The sequence below is a fragment of the Delphinus delphis genome, chromosome 8 (genome assembly GCF_949987515.2).
Source record: "Delphinus delphis chromosome 8, mDelDel1.2, whole genome shotgun sequence".
Taxonomy (NCBI): Eukaryota; Metazoa; Chordata; class Mammalia; order Artiodactyla; family Delphinidae; genus Delphinus; species Delphinus delphis.
In genome coordinates this window covers 107049979-107075901 of record NC_082690.1, presented here as the reverse complement: position 1 = coordinate 107075901, position 25923 = coordinate 107049979, and the positions used below count along the sequence as shown (strand labels likewise).

The window sequence follows — 25923 nt, the reverse complement described above, 5'->3', positions numbered from 1 at the left end:
TACGGGTACAGGCATGCACACACACAGACAAAACAACACAGAAACGCACATGCACGCAAACCACACACGTGTGCACACACACACACCCATGCACGCACTCGCGGACAGACAATGCCCCAGGAACATCCTGAAGAGCCATGTGTCTGGGGCTGAGGGTGTGGAGGTTTATGGGTCCCTCCACATGTGCAGGTCCAACCACAGGGCTCTGGGCTCGGCCCCTCGAGTTTCCGGGGGCAGAAGTCACGTGGACAGGCTTTGAGAGGAAGGTGTCATGTATGCAAATGTATTCAGATGAGCGTTCAGCCACGGTCCTCTGTGGATTTGTGTACACTCACTTTTTTTAAAAAAAGAATGGTTTCCAGAAAAGGTTTTTTGGTAATCACCTCATTTTTAATACAATGTTTATATACAAAAAACCCCATTTCAAACCACTTACTGTACAAGAGAAAGTAGAAGCATCAGATTGCATGACTTTAGCAAATAACAAAAATCTGCTACGCCTACGGACGTCCCCCCTAGTTGACAGCTCACAGGAATGTCAGCGTCTCACCGACCACACGTTCAAGACAGACACGTTTATCTTTTCGTCCCTCCCTTTGGTGACACATTTCTATTATGTTTCTCTGGGTGCTTGAGAAATTTCAGATCATCGGTTAGTATAATGGCTGCAAATTGAGATCATTCTTATCGGCTATGAGATTCGTTTTCACAAGCTTTTAAAATGATAATAGTCCAACAGTAACATTCCTGTAAGTAAAAATATAGAGAAGTGTTACCAAAATAGAAGCCTTTATTGATAAAAATCTTTGGTATTAACAGTATTTTAAATTCCTCTCAATGATATTTGGTTAGCTAATAAAATAAAAGCCTTCCGCCTTTGAGCTACAGAGAAAAAACCCTTACATCCACTGTAGAATTGATTTTAAAAAAAGCCCAATAAATATTCTGAAGCTGCAAAAGTACCCCCAGAAGCCTTAAGACTTCTTGCAACCCTGAAGCCGTCTGCAGAAATGCCTCTGAGGTCATAATCCCTCACCGCCCGTTTTTCTATCACCCTGAGGTGGGGGAAGCGTGTGGCTGCTGGTGGGGACCCCGGAGGTACCGGTCACCGCTCATTCAGGACACCTGCACCCCGCTAGTTCTCCAAGAGTAAATTCAGAGTTTCCTGGCCCTCTGAGTGGACAGAGCCAGGGCACCTCTCTTTCTGACCAGTGTCTCGGTTTCTGAATCCAGGGAAAGAAAAGGTGATGAAAAATCTCACTTTTTCAACCTAGAGACAGGTGATGTCTTTTGGAACTGGTGTCAGCATCGTTTATTCCTCATCCACTTCTCTGTTTGCCCTCAAATCTCACACCAGCTTTTGTCTAATGCCTTGGAATACCACCTCGCCTCTCTCTTAAGGCATCAGGAGGATTAAAGAAGATGTCTTCTGGGAGCTGCTTCTCACGCTAACGGCCAAGGAGACCCCAGACTCCAAGCATCGCTTCCGCAACGCGCCTGCATCCGCTGTGTATCACCCTGTCCCCAGCAATCATTCTGATTAACCTTGAATCCTAAAGATAACAGAATTCCCTGCCTAATGGTTTTGTGCAAAAACAAGAAAAAAAAACAAACAAACAAACAGAAAAAGACGGGGAAATGTTGTCCTATCAGAAGAAAGTGGTCTTCCAGGGCTGCCACAAACCCAGGAACCACTGGGCCAGGGAGCTGTGAGAAGTCGCCTGCCCCGGGAGAGGGCGCGCGTCGTCGATGGGGATGCCCGGCAGCTACGGGGTGCCCCCAGGGAAGTCGGGGCTGTCCGGCGGGGCAGGAGGGGTGGGGCTGTGGTTGTTGAAGGGCTCCGCCTTCTTCCGGTCCTTCTCCATCCACGTGTCCAGCAGCTGTTGTTTGCCCTGCTCCTCCCTCATGAATAGCTCCACCATGAGCACCTTCTCCTTGTGCATCTGCTGGCTGATGTCCTTGGGGATGTCAGGGATGACCCAGTCCACAAAGTCGCTCATGAACATGACCAGGTTCTGGAAGGAGAGTCACCGTCAGGCGGTGGGAAGGAGGACCTGGGAGGCACTGCCACTTCCACCTGCACCCCAGCTGGCAGTGCCTCGCCCCGTCACACCCCGGCCCTGGGACCTCAGACACACCTGGACTTCCCAGGCCTCGGTTTCCCGGAAGGTATAAATGAAACAGGAAACCAGCCAGGGGGGACCTCTGGTGGCTGACTTTCTTGAAAGAATCTGAGCTCAGTAAACAGGAAACGTCTCTGAGTGATTCTGAATCTCTTGCCTGGGAGGCTTGAGAAATGATCTGATTGGTTACCCATCACCAAATATAACAAGTGTTAAGGCTTTAAGGGAGAATAGTCAAAATACAAAGAGACCAGAAACGCAGGGAGCTTAAACTGTCTCTGATGATTCCGCAGGCCCTTCTGCCATTTGTCAGGTCTCCCGGGATCACCCTGAACGGCTGCCGCCTCCCTGGATGCATTTCTGGTCCATAGGGTGCAAATGAGTTGGCTTTCGTGGAAAAACGGAAATCTCTGGTTTTTAAACTTCCGTCTGACCGGCACTCATTAGTACGTATGGCTGAGTTAGTCACCTTGTCACGGAAGGTGCTGGTGCCCCCCCATCCGCCATCACCTTTCTGGGTCCACGCTCCCCAGCTGTGGTGGGTGCTGGCCGCTAAGGCTCACAGAGGCTCGTCTCCAGGGAACCGTCCCCCCAGTCTCCCTGTTCCCAGCCTGGATGGTTGCAGCCAATGACCGGCCAGGTGGGCAGACTAAAGGCCCTCTTTTGCGTCAAGGTGGGCCCACGTGTGTGGTGGGATTCATGCTCCAGCCCAGACACCCTCCCCGCTGAGCTCCGTGCCCCCAGCCCCTTGCAGGGCCTTCCCTCAATGACCGGCTTGCACCAGAATCCTTGACTCAGGCTCTGCTTCTGGGGAACTGGGCCCCAGACACTAGTTCTGGCTCCAGAGGGTTATGGAAAGCTGGCGGACAAGGCAGTGGGGCCTCGGGGGCCGGAAGCCCTGCCAGGGGCCACACTGTGTAGAAGGGGCAGGGCTGGGGCTTGAACCCAGTTCCTGGATTCCAGGTTCTGGGGGCCACACAGGAGGGCAACCCCAGCGTGGCCTCCCCGGCTGGGACCTCAGGGCCGCATGCATCAGCCACTCCCCAGTCTGGGGTCCTGTCCACTGGGAATCGCTCGGGCCTCAGAGTTAGCCCCACTCCCCACAGACTGGGCCAGGTGGGGCCAGGTCCCCTGCCTGCTGCGGGGGGCAGGGGGGCGCTGGTGTCAGCTGGGAGCCCACTGCCCTCCTGTCCCTCCCTGCCAGCCCTGTCCACTGGGGCACGTCTCCTGCTGCACAGTGACAGGGGAGACTGAGGTCTCCTTCAATAAAGATGCCTTGCATTTAACTAAACGACCCCAGTCCTTCCGGAACCCCGCTCCCGCCTTCCTTTAACTGAGGAGGGGCTGGGACCTGTCCTTGCCCAGGGCCTGGGGTCACCAGCACTCCCCACCCTTGGGTGCCCAGGGCAAGTCCTCCAGCCTCCGAGCCCCCGACGCCAGCCAGCTCCTGTCCTCCTGACCCTGTTCTGGGCACAGAGCACCTCCTCGGTGCCTCGATTCCCAAACCTTCTGGAAGCAGACAGGACCCTCGCACCTGGAAGACGATGACAAAGGCCAGCCGGGCGGCCAGGACGGCCCAGAAGTCCTTGGAGACGTCGTACTTGTGTTCCGACCATGGTGGTTCCCGGTAGTCTTTGTACCTGCAAGATGGAGTTGGGTCTCTGAGAGGAACTGGGGTCTGGCTGCACCGAGGGGCTTGTGAGTGTCAGGAAAGCCTGAGTCGGACCCTGGGCCAACTGTAGGACAGCACCCTCCCTGGAGGAAGAGGCCCCCCTCCAGCCCACTCACACGCCCAGGGAGTCTCCCCATGTTGGACGGGGTGCCGGCACCCACGTGGGCTGGGCAGGCCAGAGGGGCGTCCCCGTACGTCCAGCTGTGGGCCCACAGAAAGAGGCTCCGGGACCATCTGGTCCAGGGGTTCCAAACTTTTGAAGGCAGTGGAGCCCATTTTCTAAAAAGAAATCCCACCTGAGACTCTGGTAGGTCACACAAAGCAAGTGGGGCCTCCCTGGTTGAAGAGGGGTGGGGTCCCTAAGCCTAGAGACTCAACCCACCCCCCATCACCCACAAAACTCCAGGCAGGGCTCCCTGAAATCCAGGTCTCCAGTCTCGACCTTCTCTGTAGGGGAAACTATTGGAAAAAATGAAACGTTTTCTCAAAGTAGCCCTTGTACGACGTTAACCATACAGTTATTGTGGTCAGGGCACCAGGGAACTGTCCCCAGGCCCGCCCTGCCCCACGGGGCCCAGCGCCCGAGGGGCATGTCTCTCCCTCTCCCAACTGTTAGCTCCTTATCTCCGTGTAATAAATACCAGCCCGGCCCTCTTATCACTTCCAGACATTGCCCATGAGCGCCTGCTGGGAGACAAGGTTGCTTACTTCCCTGGCCCCCAAGGTTCCACCTCTGTCCCTTGTGCAGCGGGAGTGGTGGGTGCCTCCTGGGCTTTAGGTCTGCCTTTTTCTCAGAGGCCCAGAGATGCCTGATGTGGGGCTGAGTGAGGATGAGAACCCGGGTTCTGTCCCCACCAACCACCCCAAAATTTGGGAGGTGCTTGGTTTTAACGGGGCTGACCCCCTGTGTGGGAAAAGCTTCCCTAAAGCCGTGTGAGGAAGCCATGGCCGGGGCGGTTTCTAGGTGCTGGGCTGCAGCTGTGCCCTGCTGGTTACTGAAAAGCTGAGGCCCAGGTGGGGAGACCAGGAGAGGAGGCACCTAGCTCTGTGGGCACAGGCCTCGCATAGACCCAGAGCCGGCTCCCGCCTTGCTGTGCATCCCTGCACCATCGCTTGGCCTCTCTGGGCCTCGGTCTGGCATTCCCTCACTTAGTCATGTCGCAAGTATTTATTGAGCAGCTACTGCATGCCCCTGCATTCCAGGGGCAGAGCTTGCGGGGGGCACAGACAGGGCCCCTCACCCACAGAGCTTTGTGTCTGAGGGAGCTGGATGGGAGCCTCGGAGGGCCTGTTCAGAGCTAAGCTGCCAACCCCAGAGACAGGATTGGGCTGGGAACACACCCTCTGGTGCCAGCTGCTGAGCCACGCAGAACATGCACCACCTGATCTCCGATGGGAACAGGCATCCCCTGTTCTCCCAGCGTCAGAAGCCACACACATTTTCTCTTCCCTCTTCTTTCTGTTCTCAAGGCCAGTTGCACCAGGATGCTGGGAAATGTGTTTGGGTCACCTGGCAAACTCCTATGCATCCCTCAAAGCCCACTTACATAAGAACCGTCCAGATGCCAACCCCCACCACCTGCACTGACCTCTATCAGAGATGATCTTACAGTTTCCTTGCTTTGCTCTTGTGCTAAGCCTGCCAGCTCTCCCTGGGGAGAATAATAATGCCCTCTCTGGGGTTGCTGTGAGCATTCAATGAGACCACGTCTGTTTCAGTGCAGGAATAAATGGTAGCCAGCAGGGGTCACAGCGCTCAGCTCTGCTAAGCTGCCTCTCCCATTCCTGCTGCCCCAGGCTGGGCTGGGTGCTGCTCCTTTGGGAGGCAGCTTGACGGGGGAGCGGCCGGCAGCACGGAGCTCACGGCACCTACAGCACTTAATAGTGGGCAACGGTTGGGTGGGCCTGGCTAAAGCCTGAATCCCAGGGAGCAGAGTGGACTGGCCCATGGCCTTCCTTCTCTGTGGGGGTAAAAGTAACAAGGTTCTCACTTAAAAACCAGGTCTCTGCTCTGCCTCCTTGGCCTCCCCCTGCGTGGCCAGGACTCCTGACCGATGCATGGATGGGGAGGTGCTTCCGGGGGCTGGATGCCCGATGCCCGATTCTTACCCAGGAAACACCAACACTGACATTTCTGAGGGAATTTATAATAAAATGACCACCTATATCCCTGCCTTCTTTGTTCTAAATCATTCTTCCTCTAAAATTCATTTTGAGTTAAATAGGTCAGCCTGAGTGTGTTCTTGGTGTGGGATGTTCAAACAAAGCGAGAGAAGTGCAGCGCTGGCTGAGAAGCGGCAGGGGTCCTGGACCGGAAGCTCGGGGGTCTCTGGGGCCCGTGCCTGTGGAGGATGGCGAGGAAGGGACCTTGAGTCCCTGCCCTTGACCCCCAGCTCTCCAGGCAGACCCTGCCCGAGGCGACCACGCAGGGGGTTGAAGCAGATCACCTGGGCCTTTCCTGTGATGTACGTGCTCACGTACATGTGCCTTGAAACATGCGGTGGGTGGGATTCTGAAAAGCGGGAAGCATGTCGTGTTGCCTGTTTGTGTGTCACCTGCCCTTTCTCGTTGGCAGGCCTGGCTGTACCGGGTCCCAGAGTAGGTGTGGTCCCTGCCCTGACACAGAACACACGGCACGTCGTGTAATTTCTCTTTAAGCACTCGGGGTCAGCCGGGCACATCTGCTGTTGCAAAGCCCTCAGTAGCACCTGTGCTGGACAGGTCTGCCTGCCTGTTCCAATGACCGCACGCGGTGCTGGTTTTCCATTTCTTGGGCCAGTTTTTTTTTTTTTTTGCAAGCAGCCACATGCCACCGCTTGTTGCTGTCAGCACCCTGGACCCTGGCAGTCTCCTCTGCTTCCTGCTACTAGGGCAAGGGTATGAAGACAGACAGGTAAGCTTGCTAGAACTATGGGCAAAGTAAGAGTAAACAGCCTTGGGGTAGATTATCTGCCCTACGCAGAAAGGGCTTCGCGTCATCGCGTGGGTTTGTGACACGTGCTCTGGCCCCTGCAGTCTTTCGTGTTCTGAATCTCAGCTGGGCTGGAGGCGGTGCGGACTGCCCACAGATGCTGAGTGTGCCCCACTCTGCCTCCCCGGTCTCAGCCTCATGGCAAAGCCCGTGGCCAGTCGCTCCACAGTCCTCTGTTTCTTGACCCGGGATGCCGTGCCCCTGCCCGCACCTTCAGCCCTACCGTCCACGTTTCCCTTTACGCTTCACGCTCCAGAACAGGCTGCAGTTTCCCACCCACAGACGCCCCTGCTCACCACTCTTCTTTTACCCGCTTTGCCCCTCCCCTTGGAGTGACCCCTACTGCCTCCACCCTCTACCCGGGCTTCCGGCTACTATCACCCCTTTAACTCGATCTGTTTATGCTTCTGTTGTCCCTGCACAAAGTCCCTGGGCAGCAGGGATCATGTGGCCCACGCCCGAGCCCCAGCCCTGAGCCCCCGGCCCCTAACCCGGCCAGGCTGGCACGTGGAAGATGCACAGCGAATAGCCAGGCCTGGCTCTGCCCCGCACTCGTGCCCCCACCCTCTTCCCCGCCTCCGTCTTTCCTGGGGTGCTACCTGCCTGCCCTGAGAGTCTGGCCAGCTGATGGGGCCCCGCAGGTTGGACCCTCTCAGACGTCTGTTGCTTTTGCCTGCCCAGCACCCAGCACCCCAGTTTTCCTTGGGGTGCCCCCCAATCTATGGCTATGACTCCATACGCTGGCACACGACCCAGACCTAGCCAACAAGATCCCCGCACACTCTGGCAACAGTGATTGGTTCAGGCATGGGCCTCTGACCCGAGACAGGTCATTGAGACTCAATCCTAGGACTTCTGCTGATGAGTGGGAAAGAAAGCCCCCCTACTGGGACTGCTGAGCAGAGAGGACTGCTGGGGGACGCTTACTGCCTGTCAGGAAATGACGCCCACATGCAGGAATGCATAAAATTGGGAGGCAGTGTCAGGATGGGGCCGGATGACAAGGCAGCCCCTGGATCCCGCCATGCCTGAAGCCTATCACGGACTTCTTAGTTAAAGGACTAATAAATCACATCCTACCCCCACTCCAGAGATATTTTTTTTTTCCTCTTGAAGCAAGATTAAGCTGTTCTGTGATGTGCCCTGAAAGAATCCTGGCTTGAACTGGGGTTTTCGCAGAAGCCCACCAAATGGGGCTCTTTAAAGAGAGCTGCCTGGGCGGTACCTGCAGATCTGCACCTCGTAGCCCAGGTCTAGGGGGTCGTTGGGGGCCGTGCCATTCTGGAAGTCGCTGACGTTGAAGGAGGAGAGGGTGTGGTTGACGAAGCCGTGCATGGTCCCGTTCTCACTGTACATGTACAGGTACACCAGGCGAGGGATGAAGTCCGACGTGAAGGAGATCACGAACGCCTGGGGCGGGAACAGAGCAGTGAGTGCGGACGCCAGCTGGGAGGGGGAGGGGACGTGCCCCACCTGAGCCAGGGCAGCGCTGGCCCTGGGGTCCGGCCACGTGACCCAAGTTGGCAAACATGACCCCAAGGCCTTGGCTTGTCGAGTGACAAACGAAGGGTTGGGGGCGTTCCTGTCGGCCCCTCCAGCGCCTTGAGGAGAGGGCCCGGGGGCTGGGAACAGGGCGCCCCTGAACGAGAAGGCTTGGGGACCATGCTGGCTGCCTCTCACTGGCTGTGTGGCCCTGGACAAGTCGCCTGACCTCTCTGTGCCTCCATTTTCTCTTGTCAAACAGGGCTAACAGTGCCCGCTCTAGGTGCTTCTCCTTCCTGGCTTGTTTGAAAGAGAGCGAGGCAGGGAGGGAAAGTGCTTTGCGGATTGTGAAGTTCAGACCCAGCCCACCCTATTCTAGAGCAGTCCCCGGGGCAGCGCAGTGTAAGGCCAGTATCAGAGCATGGACCCGACGGCCTGGGGTAAAGTCCAGCTCTGCCTCTTGTTGGCTGTGTGACCTCGGGCAAGTCGCCTGACCTCTCTGTGCCTCGGCTGTATCACCTGCAAGATGGGGCAATAACCCTCTGCCTCCATGGGCCGTGTGTGCACTCGTGGGTGGGTGCACTGAATGGGCTTAGAAGGGCCTGGAGCATTCTAGATGCTCAATAAATGTTAGCTGCTATTATTATTATTGTTGCTGCTGGCTGCTCTCACGAGACGTCCAGCTTGTTCCTAGCTGCTCTGCTCTCAGCGCCCCCATGCTCATGCCCCAGAGGGGCTGTACCTTGGTGTTTCCAGCCTCTCCCCATCAAAATGTGCCCCCAGCTCAGCCCGGGGCGGGGTGCGGAGCTGTCGCTGTCCAGCGCGCAAGCTCAGCCCATGGCCCCCCTTTATAAGTGGGGTTTCAAAGCCTTAACCCAGCGGGACTGGGTGGCTGACAGGGAGCTGTCAGCCAGCAGGGAAAGCAGGTCCAGGGCTCTGAGGGTCCCTTCTCCCGGGCCGAGCATCCCTTCCTGTGCCGTGGGGACTGAGTGTCAGGGCCTCACTGTGACCCTGACCCAACACTGTGACCATCTGCTCCAGGGAGCTGCCCGCCCGCCCCCCGCTCCATCCCCGACCCTACAAGGCACAAGGTGGCAGCTTCTGGGGGGCTCAGGCTTGACCGGCTGGTGGAGGGGTGAGGGTCACAGGGCTGAGGCGTTGCAGATGCCCCTGGGGTTCTCGTGTCAGGAAGGCGTGGACCAGATGCTGGGGCAGGGCCGTGGAGGGCGGGGCACTGTCCTCAGCGAGCTCGTGTGTCTGTGCGTGCCTGTGTGCGTGTGTGGGCGACTGGCAGGTTCCTCTTCTCTCCGTGTTTCAGGATTTCTCAAACTTTCTTTGAAGAGCGGGCATGAGTTTCACATAAAGGGGGAAAGTTAACTTTTTTTTTTTGGCCGTGCCGCGTGGCCTGCGGGATCTTAGTTCCCCGACCAGGGATCGAACCCGTGTCCCCTGCAGTGGAAGCACAGTCTTAACCACTGGACCTCCAGGGACGTCCCAAAATTAACTTTTTTAAAAAAGAGCAGAAGAGTTGCTAATGAGGAATCTCCGTGTCTCTCTCTGTCTCTGTGTCTCTGTGTGTCTCTCTCTCCCACCCTCCCTGTCTCTGTCTCTCTCCCTCTCCCGCCCTCCCTGTCTCTGTCTCTCTCCCTCCCTGTCTGCCTCTATCTCCTTCTCTTGTTTGTTCTCAGGACTTGGGAGAGAGGGGACTTAGGGGCCAAGGTGGGCACAGTGGAGGGTTTTGCCCCCGGTTGCAGAGAAAGGTCGAGGAGATTTTGTCATTCCCACCAGAGCCCGCCCCACCCCTCAACAGGACCAAGGGATGCTTCTGAAGAGGAGATGCTCCTGCCAGCTGGGAACCGCTCCGAGGCTGGAGGTACGCACCAGCTCTCTGGAAGGGGAAGGGGTGCCCGGCCGCATGGCAGCTCGGCCGGGCTTCCTGGCCGAGGTTCTGACGTCACTGGTCACTTACGTTGATTATGACGGCAAGCTTCCCGATGCCTCTGAGGATATCGTACCAGATGCCTGGGGGGAAGGGAAGCACAGGTTTAAAGACCCCCTTGCCCTGGCTCTCAGTAACTTGGGCTAGCAGGCAGCAGCCCGGCCTTCGCAGAGGCCGGTCTGGTCCTTTTCTGGGGCAGGTCAGACACGTGGTAACAGGGAATTGTTTGGGGAGGACCTGGGGGAGCCTGGCTGACAACGGAGCCCATGGCTTGTACTGGCTCGTCAGCTGTTTGTAAGCAAACTGTGTAGCTTCTCAAAGAGATGCTTAGAAACACCTGGTCCCTGGTTCTGAACAATCTCCTGTGAAGCTGCGTAAACCACTGATCGGCGTGGATGGAGCCTTTCTCTAGAGAGACAAAGATTCAATTTGGACGCAGCTCCTGCCCCAAAGAGCCCACGCAGCAGTAACTGGAGACTGAAACCACGAAGTTTGATGTCCTATGAATTTTCCGTAGCTCTAGTGCCAGGAAAACTGAATTTAGGGACAGGCCAGGTGCAGGGCGAGGGTCAAGGCGCAAAGCCAGGGCCCCGGCTGGTGAGGCTGGGACCATGGCCTGGGTATAATGACTGGACAGCAGTGCGGTACAAACCATTTCCCGTCTGGATGCCCCCTTGTTCCCATCACCCCAAGGTGCAGCACTGTACTCATCGCAGGTGAACAGAGGATGGTCCTTTCTGAACCAGAAAGCCCAGGACAGAAGCACTTTATCCAGGGCTAGCCCCACTCCTTAGGGCCTCAATGCTGCGACTCCTGGACGGGCGCCCAGTGCCCCTGCCCCCAACCTGACCGCGTTCCTATGAGGCTCGCACACATCACGGAAAAGCTGGGGCTGGAATCCTGTCCCAGGCACTCTCTCTCCCTGCCTGGAGCCAGACCTGAGTGGTGACAACGGCACTCCTCAGGAAGGGCTGGAGGGGACAGTGGCCGGTGGTTGGGGGGCTCCACCCAGGGCACACAGAGCTGCTCATGGGCGTTCCTGCCCTCGCAGTGAGCGCCCGTCTCGGGAGTGTATGCTTGGGGGTCTGCAGAGACCGCAGGAGTTCAGGCCCATGTAGCCCAGAAGCTGGAAGCTGCAGGCTGGGACCCAGCACCCGAGGTCTGCCGTGAGGGGCTCCCCAGCCGCCGCCGGGTACCACTCCATGAAGCAAGCATTTACGCTGCCCGCTGTAGACCCTTCTGCGGGGCCTCATGGGAGTGACGCTCACCTCCCTGCCCATCAGCCGCCCGTGCCGGCTATCACCGAACCCGAGATGCGAAGTTCGTCCCGGTTCTGTTGGGTCTTCCCACGAGGGCAGCGGTGTTTGATTCACTTTCGCGCTGGAGCAGTGGCAGGGCGGTCACGGGGCCTGCACGCCTCGGGGCGCTAGATCCACCACCCTTCCCATCTCTCCCGAAGGAAGCACTCGAGGTGCAAGTGAGCAAGAGGCAGCTCCTCGGACGACGCATCTGTACGAAGTCAGCGCTGTGCAGGGCCCACTCTCACGGCTGGCCGCCTTGGGGGCGGGGAGCCCTTCTGGAGACTCCACGCTCCCGGGGAGCACATCCTTCATCCCTCCCGGGTCTAGCAGGCAGCCTGGCACGTGGGGCTGGGTGCTGTTGGCTAAGTGTTGGCTGAGTGACTGTACGAACGTAGAAAGCCCTTCCAACTAGGCTTCACGCCCGAGCAGAGGTTGCCACATCCAGGTGCGTGGGTGTTTCCTCGAGCTTGCCCGCTGCTTAAAAAATGCTGGTGGGAATGTAAATTGATACAGCCACTATGGAGAACAGTATGGAGGTTCCTTAAAAAACTAAAAATAGGGCTTCCCTGGTGGCGCAGTGGTTGAGAGTCCGCCTGCCGATGCAGGGGACACGGGTTCGTGCCCCGGTCCGGGAAGACCCCACATGCCGCGGAGCAGCTGGGCCCATGAGCCATGGCCGCTGAGCCTGCGTGTCCGGAGCCTGTGCTCCGCAACGGGAGAGGCCACAACAGTGAGAGGCCTGCGTACCGCAAAACAAAACAAAACAAAACAAACTAAAAAACAGAACTACCATACGACCCAGCAATCCCACTACTGGGCATATACCCTGAGAAAACCATAATTCAAAAAGAGACATGTACCACAGAGTTCATTGCAGCTCTATTTACAATAGCCAAGATATGGAAGCCAGGATATGGAAGTGTCCATCCTCGGATGAATGGATAAAGATGTGACACATATATACAATGGAACATTACGCAGCCATAAAAAGAAACGAAATTGAGCTATTTGTAGTGAGGTTGGATGGACCTAGAGTCTGTCATACAGAGTGAAGTAAGTCAGAAAGAGAAAAACAAATACCGTGTGCTAACACATATATATGGAATCCACGGGAAAAAAAAAAAGGGTCATGAAGAACCTAGGGGTAAGACGGGAATAAAGACACAGACCTACTAGAGAATGGACTTGAGGATATGGGGAGGGGGAAGGGGAAGCTGTGACAAAGTGAGAGAGAGGCATGGACATATATACACTACCAAACGTAAAATAGCTAGCTAGTGGGAAGCAGCCGCGTAGCACAGGGAGATCAGCTCGGTGCTTTGTGACCACCTAGAGGGGTGGGATAGGGAGGGTGGGAGGGAGGGAGACGCAAGAGGGAGGAGATATGGGAACATATGTGTATGTATAACTGATTCACTTTGTTATAAAGCAACTAACACACCACTGTAAAGCAATTATACTCCAATAAAGATGTTAAAAAGAAAGATACAATGCAAATAGAAAAAAAAATGTTGACGGATGTTCACAGACCAGGATGACGTGTTTTTAAAAAGCAAAACTTGCTGCTTCTAAAGGGGCCTCAGCTCTGGGTCAGCAGCGGGCTGGCATCTCCAGGACGACAGTTGGCCGTGGCTGGCAGCGGCGCCTCCTTCAGGCCACACAAGGCACTGCAGGTCTCTCTGTACCAAGGCAACTCCTTTATCACCACCAGTTGCTTAGAGAAACATTTATCCAAACCCAGACCTGACTAAAGTGGGGAGACAAAAAAACCCCGAGGGTAGGGTGTTTCATGGGAACAAGCACGCCTGCTGTGTATGTTTCGTCCACTCCTTCTTGCGGCCCCGCCTGGCCCCGAGGGCTCTGAGCTTGAGGACTCCGAGTGGGGGGCCAGGGTGCCGGTGAGCCTGGCAAGTTGAGGTTTCCGGGCAGGGGGCTACCTCGGGGGGCGGCTCCTGAGCACAGCAGGAGGAAATGAGTCTGCGGCCGGCCGAGGCCGTGGTCCAACGGGCTGAGACAGGTGACAACAGAAAACGGGGCTGCTGAGGTGGGAGACGGATGGGCCAGCGAGGGCTTTCCACGGCCCGGGGCTGAGCCGGGCTTCCAGGTCCCGCAGTGCCTTTATGTCCGGGCCGACGGTCCTCTGTGCGATCCCCACTCCAGAACCGTGGGCTCCTGTTGCAAAAGTGCAGAACCCGGACGCCGCTCCGGCCCGCAGGATCACCTCTTCTGGAGCCTTGACCCTCCAAGCTATTCAGACACACACTGCACTCCAGGATAAGAATCATTGCTCTGACGACCTCGAGGTACAAGGGGCTGATGCTGTTTGGGACAAATCTTGGCTTCGCTTATGAAAATCTCGCGGGGGGAGATGCCTCATTTCCATCGGCCTTCTTCAAGGCATCACTGCTGTCCCAGGAGACGCTAAGCCCCGTTTCCAAGCACACGTCAGGGAGGTGTTTAGACGCGCCTGTCAACTCTCAGCACCCGGGAGCTGAGCTCAGGCAGAGTTCCTCACTCGGAAGGCTCTGAGGAATGAGCATGAGGGCAGGAAGCATGCTGGTCTGGAGTCAAAGGTCCGGGACTGCGACGCTGGAGCCGGTTCCCACGTGCGCACGCGGCTGGGTCACTGCAGCCACTCACCACGCCCCCCCCCCCCCCACCAGGGCCAAGCAGGGCAGTCGCGGCGCCTGTGCTTTGTGGCAGAGCTTCCTCCAGACACCCCTGGCGCCGTGGGTGCAGGTCATGGGGGCCACTGGGGCCCTCTGTCCCCTCAGGGCCCTGCACGGATCACAGGAGGAATACAAAAGCCTCTTCAAGGAAAGGTTACCGTGGAGGAGGCCATAAACAAACCCAGATTATGCTCCAGCTGACCAGGCAGGAACCAGGAAGGGAGCAGCCAGTCCGTAAGGACTGGGAATGATCGAGGAGCCGCGATCAGAAACCCTGAGGATACGATCCAAGCCCTGCTCGTGGTGGGAACGACAACGCCCACCAGGGCCGCGGAGGGCCGGTGGCAGCGTGGCACCCTGGTGCTCCCTTCCACCCTGGGGGGCTGCAGGCTCTGGGTGCTGCTACAGGACACGGCCACGGCTCTGCCAGGCACAGATGCCAAAGCAAACTCTGGCCGCCGTGGACACGCCTGGGGCCTCCGGGCGCCTGAGAATCGGGCCTTTGTAAGCAACAAGTGGCGGGAGGCGACGCGCTTTTCTTCACGGCCGCTGGGCATGGGCTCAGGATTCCCAAGGACTGTCCAGGGAGCGCCTGGTGGGATGACCGTCTGCCCCATGCAGGCCTCAGGCGTGCACCTCACGGAGGTGTGCCGGGAGGGGCCGAGGGCTTGAGCGCTCCACTTCCAGTTCAGCTCCGCTAACCACCTGGCCTCAGTCTCCCCATCTGGAAAATGGGACCGAGGATTTGCCCCAGCTTCCCCACGAGGCTCCTGGGGGGACTCAACAGCTGAAAGCCCCAGAGAAAGTTCAATGTCAGGCACAGCTCTCTGGGGTCGTACTCAGAGCAGGGCGGGGTACGCTTCCGAGAACCCTGGGTTCTGCGTCACCTTGATCTCGAGGCGGGGATTTGCAAACACGGCCTGTGGCCCAAATCAGTGCACGGCTGGTGTTGTTGGATGACCCACGAGAAAAGAATAGCTCTTGCATTTTCAAGTGTGAGTGAAAAAAGCGTGAGAAACTTAGCCTTTCGGTGAGAATTCTGCACATCACTTCAGTCCACAGAGACAAAAACGTTTACTCTCCGGCCGTTCATGGAAACGTGAGCCGGGCTCTGACTCAGTGCAGCAGCAAACCCACTGCTTTGGACTGCTGTCCCCCCCGGCCCTGTGGCCACGGCCCTCCCGGCTACGTAGGGGTGTGGTGTGAGGAGTGAAGGCTCGCTCCAAGGCCAGAGATGAGGCAGAATCAGGGAGCCAGAAGGGACTTCACAGGGCCAGTGAGTTCTGGGGCCTTAAAATCCTTTAAAATCATAAACGAAGTCTAGGACGGAGGACATCTGTTTGCCGGGTCTTTGCTGACTGTCTGGGTCGTCCAGATAGGAAGGAGAGACTAAAGTGTCAAAACACAGGGCGATGACCTCTGTACTGCTGGGCTTAGACGTCCCTCCTGGTGGAGCAGCGAGCGTGCCTGGACCCTCTCTAAGCCTGGGGCCGGCAGGTGACATCACGGAGCCGAGCACAAACGTGAACCAGGTGAAATCACCGATATCTGAGCGCGTCTGAATCGTGAGAACGGCGATTGCATCCGGTTCAACCCGAGAGGCTGCACCGTGTAAAGCCGGACTCCAGGCTTCTCGGGGGGCGGGGGTGGATGGTGGAGAATCAGTGGGCCTGGCATCATCAGCGGGTGGGGGCCGCACCATGGGGCCCAGCACGGGCCAAGGAGCCCCTGGCTGGGGATGCAATGGTCTCAGGGGCGTTTTCAACAAGGGCGACCAAATGCCAAGGGCGAGAGAAGGTTTTGGAAGGAGTGACGAAGCCCCTGCATTTTTGCAAGATTATATTTGGGCTACAAAAGCCCAACCCAGACTTCTCTGGTGGCGCAGTGGTTAAGAATCCGCCTGCCAATGCAGGGCACACGGGTTCGAGCCCTGGTCCGGGAAGATCCCACGTGCCGCGGAGCAACTAACCCTGTGCGCCACAACTACAGAGCCTGTGCTCTGGAGCCCGCGAGCCACAACTACTGAGCCTGCACACCTAGAGCCTGTGCTCTGCAACAAGAAAAGCCACCACGATGAGAAACCCGTGCACCGCAACGAAGAGTAGCCCCCGCTCGCCACACCTAGAGAAAGCCCGTGCGCAGCAACGAAGACCCAACGTAGCAAAAAATAAATAAAAATAAATAAATTTATTTAAAAAAAAAAGCCCAACCCAAAGATCTATCTCGCTGGTGTGCAAACCTTATTTTGGTAAAATGACAGATAACATCCCTAACACACAATTCAATCTTGTTTGTTCTAGGAACCAGCACAGAACTAGCACAGGTGCTGTTGTAACTAAAATTGTGTTCAATAGGAGATAAAACAAATATATTTTGTAATTTTCCATCTCATTTCAAGATAAAATCCCAATAAAGACTTTTTTGTTTTCACCCTGAAAATTGGGTTCTGGATTAAGTTGATTCCCTTTAAGATACGATGAGAATCGTCCTTGCTGGTGGGGGCTAGCTGTGGCAAAGGCGTGCATGGGGCTCTGAGCCCTGCCTACTAGATCCCTCCACTCCTGGACAGACGGGCACCCACATATGCTTAAATGCCTCTGGTGACGGGGAGCTCACCACTCCACAAGGATGTCGGTTCCACTTTTGACACCTTTGACTATTTGAAAGTTAGTCCTTATGCTGGTGTTAAACGTCCCCCAACCCCAAGCCCCTCTTCCACGTGGATGAGGAGCGCCTTAGTGACTCGGGGTTAAAAAGCCCAGGCTGCTCTCGGCCCTGACCCAACAGGCAGGTGACACGATGCTCTTCCTTCATTGCTGGGAGGGGGCTCCCTCCTTCCTTTACTCTTCTGTGAACGTTAAATGACTAAACGATACCCTCTGTAGGAAGGCACTGCTGAGCAGCTACTATGAGCTGGTCTGGCTCTGTGCTCTGGGGCCACGCAGACAGCCGGGGAGGGGCAGGGGTGCTGAGGGCCACCAGAGGGAATGTACCTTGTGGGCCTCCTGGAGCAGCACACCGGGGAGCAGCTCTGATATCCGAGCCACGAGCTCCTTCCCAAGTGTTCTCCGCAGCCCACACATCTCAGGAGTTGGCAGTTCGGGGTGGGGTGGAGAGGGGCCTGGAGGCCCTGCATCCTCACCCCCCGCCCCATCTCTGACCCTGTCCCCAGGGCAGGTGCAGTGAGGAGCCCGGGACCCCACTTTGCTAGCTCTGCCTCTGGCTTCCGGGGAGCTTCCCAAAGCCCAGTATGTCCTCCAACCCCAGCGCCCAGGGCACTCACCGATGTCCTTGGCTCTGACGGCCACCGGCCTTCGGAGCTCGGTGATGAACTTCTTGGCGTCCAGGCGTATCTCAATGATGTTGTTCAGCAGCGCAAAGAGTGGGGCCAGAGGGAAGGACGCAACGAACAGGGTGACAAAGCCGAACTGGATGACTGCAGAGAGGAGGGGACAGCGGTCAGCATGCACTGTCCCTGTCCCGGGATGGCAGGACCCCCGCCCCACGCCCCCGGGTCGGATGGGCCCTGCCTCCCATGTGTAAGAGGGGATCTCGGACACGCCCAGGCCGGGAGGGAGCTGTGGGCAAGGTTCCAAGTTTTGCTCTGGACCTGAGTCTTGTCTCTTGAATAAAGGCCGTGTACTCACTTATCATATGTCTGATCTTAAAAATCACCAGTTAACGGGAAAAAGGTGCCCGTGAGCACAAAAGCCCAGCCTCAGTCACCCTGTGTGCGGGCCGGGACGGTGCCCTAGTGCTTCCTATGACCTGGCGGGCCCGCGAGCATCACTGCGTCTCCAACAGCCCCCAGTGCCCCCCTCCGTCGGGCCCCGGGGAGCCGGTCGGGGACCGCCGCCCACTGTCTGGACAATCTCGCCCCTCTGCCTCCCTCCCTCACTGTCCCTCCTTCTGCTCATCATGGGCCGGCGGGGCAGGTCGGGGAGAGGGTGCTGAACGGAAGTGAGTGGAGGAAGCTGGCTCAGGGACTGCACAGCCGGACCTCGCCCAAGGGCGCTCGGTGCCAGGCGGGAAACAGGGAAGCCGGCAGAATGTGGCCCCGGGCCCAGCGGGCTGAGCGTGACCACTGTTAGCGCGGCGGGGTGCCTGGAGGCTCTGTGTGATCCCTCGTCCCAGAGCCACGTCCCTGGCCCCTCACGTGCCCCACGGGGGCTCCGCGCGATGCTTCTGTGCATGCTGGCCTCGCCTGAAGGCTCTGGAGATGATGGACGGGATGGAGGCCACTGGATAAGCTCGGCGTTGGGGCCAGGGGGCTGCTGAGCCCCGAGGCTGCGGGTTCCCCGACTCCCGAGTGACATTGCCTCCCCTTGCAGGGACAGCAGTGGGGAGAGCAGCAGGAGGCGCGGCTGGGTCCTGCCCACTGGGCCTTTTCTTCCACCTACCCCATCCCAGCCCGAGTCGGCCTGGAGGAGACGCCAGGCACAGGGTGGCTGCTCCGTGGGGGGGCAGGAGGCGCCTCCCCCAGGAATTTCATTTCACTAAACCCCAGAGGATCCAGGACTCTCCAGCCACCATAAAGATTAAAATCTGGGGACTTCCCTGGTGGCATTCCCAGGCGGTTAAGAATCCGCCTGCCAATGCGGGGGACATGGGTTCGAGCCCTGGTCCGGGAAGATCCCACATGCCGCGGAGCAGCTAAGCCCGTGCGCCACAACTACTAAGCCCACGCGCTGCAACTACTGAAGCCCGCACGTCTAGAGCCGGTGCTCCACAACAAGAGAAGCACCCGCTCGCCGCAACGAGAGAAAGCCTGCGCGCAGCAACGAAGACCCAACGCAGCCAAAAAAAAAAAAAATAATAAACTTAAAAAAAAGTTAAAATCTGGGGAAACGACCGACTGCAGTCTCTCAGCGGATCATAGGCTGCTGTTCTCGGTGTCCATCCGCCCACGGGGTCAGGCAGTGGAGACCCTCCTCCCAGGCCCCACGATGAGCATAAACAGCTGGGCAGAGGGCAGGCCTGGGGAGGCGGCACCCGCAGGGCGGGGAGCTGCCCGTCTGCCTCCGGTTCAGCCTGGATTTGATTCCGGGACGATGTCCGGGAGGATGTCACCCAGACGCCACACCATCTCCTTGTCTTAAGTCTCAGAGTGTTACGGCACTGGCGTCCGGGAAGCTGGGAGTGACTTACTGGGACCAACTCTGCCAACAGGGAGGGACACACCCATGGTACAATTAAACAGAACCGCTCCTGAAACCCAAGGCCACCCCACCCCTGACCAGCCCACCCTGCAGACCAGTCCCTGGCTGGTTTGCCCAGGTGCCTGTTAAAACGCAGAGTCCTGGGTCCCACTCCGTGCAGACCAGGATTGGGCCCGGGAACCAGCATTAAAATTTTTTTTTTTTGCTGCACTGAGAGGCTTGAGGAATCTTAGTTCCCCGGCCAGGGATCAAACCCGGGGCCCCGGCTGTGGAAGCCCAGAGTCTTAACCACTGGACCGCCAGGGAAGTCCCCCAGCATTTAAGATAAGCTGTCCATGGCGGTTAGGGGGCACGACACTGGGACCCCGTGCGTGAGTGTCAGCCTTCACTCATCCGTTCATTCAGGGAGCACACACTGAGCACCCACTGTATACCTGGACCTGTGCTAGGGGCAGGGGGTACAGCAGTGAAGAAAAAAGACCTGCTTTCATGGGGCTTTGATTCTACGGGAGAGGCAGATGGTGGAGGAGTGAGAAAGGGTTGGGGGCTAAAGATATCAGCTGTGGTGAGAACCAGAAAGCAGGGGGAGAGGCTGCCCCTTTTAAACCCTGCGGTGGGGAAGACCCCTCTGGTGGGGGACATTCTGAGCAGAGCCCTGCAGGAAGGGAGAGAGGGAGTGACGCTCATACCAGGGGAAAGCGTTACGGGCAGGGCACAGCCAGCGCAAAGGCCCCTTGGCAGGAGTGACCTCTGTGAGTTTGGGTAACAGCAAGGAGGCCAGCGTGGCCCAAGTGGAGGGAGAGGTCGGAGGTGGGGTCAGGGAGGCTCCAGGTGGCTGCCACGCAGGCCACCCTGGCCTGTCCCCTCTCTCTCGCCCCACTCCTGGGAGTCCTGTGCCGCCTCTGGGCATCCTCCCATCCAGTGGCACAGCTGCAGGTGACATGGCTGAGTCCTGGGTGTGTCCCGCTCCGTGCAGGGACCGCAGCGAGCCCCCGGCGGCCAGCTGGCCCTTTTCCGTCCTGCCCCGTCTCCCAGGACAGGATTCTCCCGTCACTCACTCATCTCCATGTACTCCGGGGTGAGGCCCGCGAAGGGCTCCAGCGTGTAATCCACCTCGTACCGCTGCTTCTTCTTCACGTACTCGTCGTGGTCAGAGGGGCTCTGGTGCCTCAGCCTCAGGTAACGGATGAACTTCTTCATTTTCCTGAGAGACACACGACGTCACCTCGGTTGGGTTTCCAGGGAGGTGGGCTCGGGGGTCTGGCGCCTCCAAGCTGTTTTGCCAATTCTCTGAGCCCTCGCGCGTTCTCAGTCCTGAACTAACATCTTGGCGATGACCCCTCTGTTGATGATTTCCTTTGCCGTTTTCCCCAGGGGCAGGGGGCAAGCATCACTGCTCCGTTTGTGACATGAGGAAACGGAGGCCAGGGAGGGCCCCTCAGGTGTCAGGGGTCTGGCCGGCCCCAAGCAGACTTGGCTGCCTTGGACCATGGAGGCTGGCACGTGGGTTTGGGGCCACCTGTGGGTACCCTGCATCCTCAGCCAGTTGGGAGCAGGGGTCATCCTGGCCTCGTCCCTGGCCTCGTCCACTAGGGGTGGCTACTGCCCATCTTCCTCCCGTGTCCTCACCACCTCCCTGTTTCCGGCGCCCCCACCCTGGTCCAGGCCCCGTGTCACCCAGACTACTGCAAGGGCCTCCCGAGCGCCCCAAGGCCCCGATCTCCCCCGTGCTCCGCCGTGACCTGAAGCGGATGCTACTCACGGGATGCCGATCTCAAACAGGTTGTTCTGGATCAGCTGCTTCCCCAGCATGATGATGCTCAGCTGGATACACAGCTCCATCAGGCAGCCCCCCGGGGCGCACTGCGGCAGAGAACGGGCGTCAGCCCCCGCCCCCGCCCCGCCTACCGGGAGAGACCACCCCAGCTCCCAGCGAGGGGAGGTCGGCCCTCGTGTCCTCCACATCGAACCCCCGGAACCTTGGAATGGAACCTTATTTGGAAATAGGGTCTTTGCAGATGTGACCGAGTTAAGATGAGGTCGCGCTGGCATAGGGCGGACCCTGCTCCGATTGCCGGTGTCCTGATAAGAGGAGGAAACACACACAGGCACACTGAGGGGAGGAGGCCCCGTGAAGACCAGGCAGAGCTTGGAGAGGCCCATCGATGAGCAGGGCGAGGCCAAGGATCGCCCGCGGCCGCCAGAGCTGGGAGAGAGGCCTGGAGGAACCCTCCCTGGAACCTTCGGAGCGAGCGTAGCCCTGTGGACACCTTGAGTTTGGACTTCTGGCCTCTGGACCCATAAGAGAATAAATCGCTGCTGTTTTAAGCGACCCGGTCTGTGGTATCTTGTCACAGCAGCTCCGGGAAGCGAGTACAACCCGGCCAACAGGCTCTCGGGGCTGCAGCAAGGCTCAGAGTGGAGCACACTGCCAGGGAGTAGGCAGCGGCGGGGCTGGGTCTCAGGGCTGCTCCTGCCCCAGGGCCACGCAGGCTAGGGCCGTGCAGCTGGGCAGCCGCGGGGTGAGGGAGCCGGCCACCCCTCGGAGGCCTAATGCCCTGTGGGTTTGTACCGGGGGCCGGGCAGGCCGTCAGAAGCTTAACTTGTCCAAGTGAAGGGAACTCAAGGAACACTGGGTGACACTCTGGGGCACAGCTCACTCCTCTCTGAGTCCTGAGCAAAACTTTATATACCATTACCAAAGAATTTATCTGGGACAGCCATCAATCTCATTAAAAAAAAACAAAGACGTCCTCCGCTTTATTCTACTCCACAAAGGCATTTCCCCAACTTCTCCAACCATTAAAGCGCTTAACAGGGTGTCAGCTATGTAAATGATGTGTTGTATAGCGGGGCAGCACGTCGTGGGCTTCTTGCAAACATCCCTCACTGCGGAGGAGGCCTATGTCCTGGGATGTCCAGGGGTCGGCATTTAGGTGGCTGAACTTCTAGACTGTGCCCCAGGCAGCCAGATGACCCTGTACCTGAAGCCCACCCCAATCCTCCCCACCCTGTTTCACAGAATCTTTATCAAGAAGACCCTGATAAAAAAGAGCCTTCTTTTCCGATATGCTGAATTATTCTGGAAGTTGGAAATTTGGACTGGTTTCCCGGAGACCTGAAGCCTGGCTTGGTCTGACGGAGCTGACGGAGCAAGTCTGGGGGCCAGGACTCAGCGGCAGAAGGCAACTGGACGACTCACCAGACCTGGAGTGGCCGGAATCGCTGAGCAGAAGCCCAAGGTCACCAGCATGCCGCTTGGCGGGGAGAGAGGTGGGCATTTCAATGTTAAAGAAAAAGCAGCGTAGCTGAGTCCTGTTTTTGCCTCACTAATTCATCTTAACAAAGAGAAAAACATTCAAGGTCTTACAGAAAAAGAAAAAAAAAAAAAAAGCGGGTGTAACTTTTTGGCTTCCATGACCCTGAAGAGACGTTCTCCTTTTAGGGTAATCCTACATGGACAGGCCAAAGGAGCTCGAAGCCCCATCCCTGCAGCTGGAGAACAGAGCAGGGGTCTCTCAGGGCAGGGAACCGTCAGGTTTGCTGTGAGGACGGAACCAAGAAAGCGGAGCAGCGCGTACGATCTCGTTACCTCTTCCATCCGGAAAGAACGGAAAATGTACACGTAGTCGCCTGGGCGTCCGACAAACCTGCAACAATTGGGGGTCATTCAGAGAGGGGAGAGCGGGCTCGGGGAGACCCCCAGGTGGGGACTGGGCCGTGTCATGATTCCCCAGGTCAGAGCCTCCGGTGTCTCACAGGCTCTTCCCTCCGCCCGTGTCACCGACTAAGAATCACCCACAGGGGTTTTCTGTTGGTCGAACATGTGATTCCCAAACCAACAGGTGGGTAAGAAAACACAGCTGCAACAGGAAACCAAGAGGCTGAAGGGCAGATAGAGGGGAGGAGCCCAGGAAGGGAAGAAGGTACAGCAGCCTAAGGGCAGAGGGCGCTACCCGCCATGGCAGGGTCACGGAACCACGCTGGGGACTGTGGACCGGCTGGGGTGCAGGTGGTCCCTGAGGCCGCCTCTCAGCCTCCTATGGGATGAGGGAGTAGGGGGCCTCTGAGAGCCTGCTCCGATGTGGGTGCTCTCAGCGGGGCCTGGGCACCTCGGCCCAGCTCCAGGACCCCAGGGTGGAGTGGTACTTATAAATCACATCATGCCAAGGAAGGTGACTTCGGAAGGGGTTCTGGGATCAGCCCTGCCAGCGTCTAGGCGGAGGGGTGGTGGGGAGTCTTGGTGGGTGGGCCACAGGCCCCGATAAACCCAGGACGGCTCCAGAGGGTCAGGGCATGGGGTTCACACCCCACCAGCCTGGAACACCAGCGGCTGCCCTTCCCATATCTTCCCCTGCAGCCCTCATCCCCCGTGCTGGGGGAACCCCTGGAACACCAGCGGCTGCCCTTCCCATATCTTCCCCTGCAGCCCTCATCCCCCGCGCTGGGGGAACCCCTGGAGCTCCTGCAGCCCTCATCCCCCGCCCTGGGGGAACCCCTGGAGCTCCTGCAGCCCTCATCCCCCGCCCTGGGGGAACCCCTGGAACACCAGCAGCTGCCCTTCCCATATCTTCCCCTGCAGCCCTCACCCCCTGCGCTGGGGGAACCCCTGGAACACCAGCGGCTGCCCTTCCCATATCTTCTCCTGCAGCCCTCACCCCCCGCACTGGGGGAACCCTGGAGCTCCTGCAGCCCTCATCCCCCGCGCTGGGGGAATCCCTGGAGCTCCTGCAGCCCTCATCCCCCACGCTGGGGGAACCCCTGGAGCTTGCCCCCGGGATTCCTGCTTCCCAGGGTTCTGTTCCCTGAGCTCCTCAATGTCTAGGGTCCCTGCTTCCCGGGTCCCTGCTGCTTGGGGTCCCTGTTCCCTGGGGTCCCTGCTTCCCAGGGTCCTTATCCCCTGGGCTCCCCGATGTCTAGGGTTCCTGCTTCCCAGGGTCCCTGCTGCCTGGCGTCCCCAACGTCTAGGGTCCCTGCTTCCCAGGGGACCCTGCTCCCTGGGGGCCCAGCGGGAGCCAGGCCTCTCCCCAAACTCGGCGGCAGTGGGAGCCACACTGACTGCTCTGCGCTGGGCCCAGGTGCCTCCCACCTGAAGAGAGATGAGGGAGGGGAGCCTTCTACTGGACTGCGGAAAAGCAGTGTGTTTCAGTCACTGAAGAAGCCCCTACCGGCCTTTGAAGAACGCCACGTAAAAGATGGGGGTGTAGGAATTCACGAACTTCAGCAGGAAAGCCTTGAAGATCAGCCTCTCCTCGAAGCTCTTCTCCGTCTTTGGAACCTCTAGAAGGAGTGAGACACGCGCTGCTGAGCCACTGCTCCGGGCCAGGCTGACCACTTCCCTCAGCTGTCACAGCAGTGAGGCTCAGAGAGGGTGAGTGACAAGCCCAAGGCCCCACAGCCGGAGGGAGGCGACCTGGGGCCGCCTGGCTCCAGGGCTTGGCCGGGGCACTCACCGATCTTGGTGAGCCACCTGGCTATGCAGCCGTACACCTCGTCCAGGAGGATGATGACCACCAAGTTGATGATGACCGCCGTGGCCGTGACAGTGACCCGGATGTTGGACCGCACGGAGGGGGAGGAGTTCATGGCTAAGGCGGCGGCCGTAGAGATTCTGTAGATGATGACGCCGAGGACGATGGCGAAGGTCACTGCGATCTGCGGAGGGAGGAGGGGATGCTCTTGGCTGGGTCCCCTTGGGCCCATCGGAACCTCCCCCGGCTCCCTGGGCCCAGCTGTCACCCCACCCAGGAGCACTTCCGCTGCAAAACCAAGATGGGTGTTTCTTGTCACCCACCAAATGCCATGGGCTTTATGGGTGCTCACTTCACAGATGAATGAGTGGCTAGGTTCTGTTTTATAGAAGAGGAGACATGTTCAGAGAGGTTGCGGCAGCAGGCCAGGTCAGCCAGCGCGTGAACTGGGATTTTCCAGGTGTGCCTACCAAGCTTGGAGGGCAAGGCTCTGCCACTCGCTATGGGGCATCGTGACGTCTCGCCCACTGTCCCCGACACGACTTAGGGTCGCTGCAAACCCAGAAGCTGCCTGGCTTGTGTGACGACAGGCTGACTACAGGGGGGGCTTCCCCCCAGCCTGGATGACCCTGAGTGGAAACAGTGACGTTCTCCATGCTATTGCAAGAGGTGGGTGGGGCGTGGGATGGTATGGTCCCACCGGCAACGCTGCAGGCCTGGCTGGGACAGACGGATGGGGTCCCTTCTCCCAACCTCGCCAGGAGCCACCCACACCCTTCGGCTTGTCCCTGGGAACGAGACCCTCATCTTGCCCAAACCACTGTGGGACCAGAACATTCCCTGAAACTTGGACTGGCGGTCGCTTGAGAGGCCGGGCTAGGCTAGGATGACAAGTCTGTTCTGTGTGGAGCCGTGTGTCTGCCTGGGCTCGTCTTCCTTACCCTCCAAGGCCCTGCCTCGCCCTGGAAGACCTTGTCCTCACTCTGTCCTGTCCTAACAGTGAGGATGCCTGCAAATCCCAGTGCCGAGGGGACACTGAATGGCGGGCAGCTGTGCAGGGCTGTCACCCGAGCCCGACTACACGGCACCCTCTGTGTGTCCAGGGTCCTGGGCGTGTCACTCCCGCTGAGGCTGTG

General features: G+C 58.3%; 1 protein-coding gene across 2 annotated transcripts in view; it reads right to left on the bottom strand.

The window, feature by feature from the left end:
* Positions 1 to 388: 388 nt before the first annotated feature.
* ANO1 (anoctamin 1) overlaps positions 389 to 25923 on the bottom strand; it is a 90677-nt gene continuing 65142 nt past the window's right edge. For both annotated transcript variants that reach the window (XM_060017564.1, XM_060017565.1), the window contains 10 exons: positions 24770 to 24971; positions 24485 to 24596; positions 22909 to 22966; positions 21079 to 21179; positions 20375 to 20520; positions 17441 to 17593; positions 10218 to 10270; positions 7992 to 8176; positions 3658 to 3763; positions 389 to 2015 (listed from right to left, as the gene is read on the bottom strand). In XM_060017564.1, coding sequence (XP_059873547.1) covers positions 1767 to 2015; positions 3658 to 3763; positions 7992 to 8176; positions 10218 to 10270; positions 17441 to 17593; positions 20375 to 20520; positions 21079 to 21179; positions 22909 to 22966; positions 24485 to 24596; positions 24770 to 24971 — 1365 coding nt within the window. In that variant the 3' untranslated portion in view covers positions 389 to 1766. The remainder of the gene's footprint in view (positions 2016 to 3657; positions 3764 to 7991; positions 8177 to 10217; positions 10271 to 17440; positions 17594 to 20374; positions 20521 to 21078; positions 21180 to 22908; positions 22967 to 24484; positions 24597 to 24769; positions 24972 to 25923) is intronic.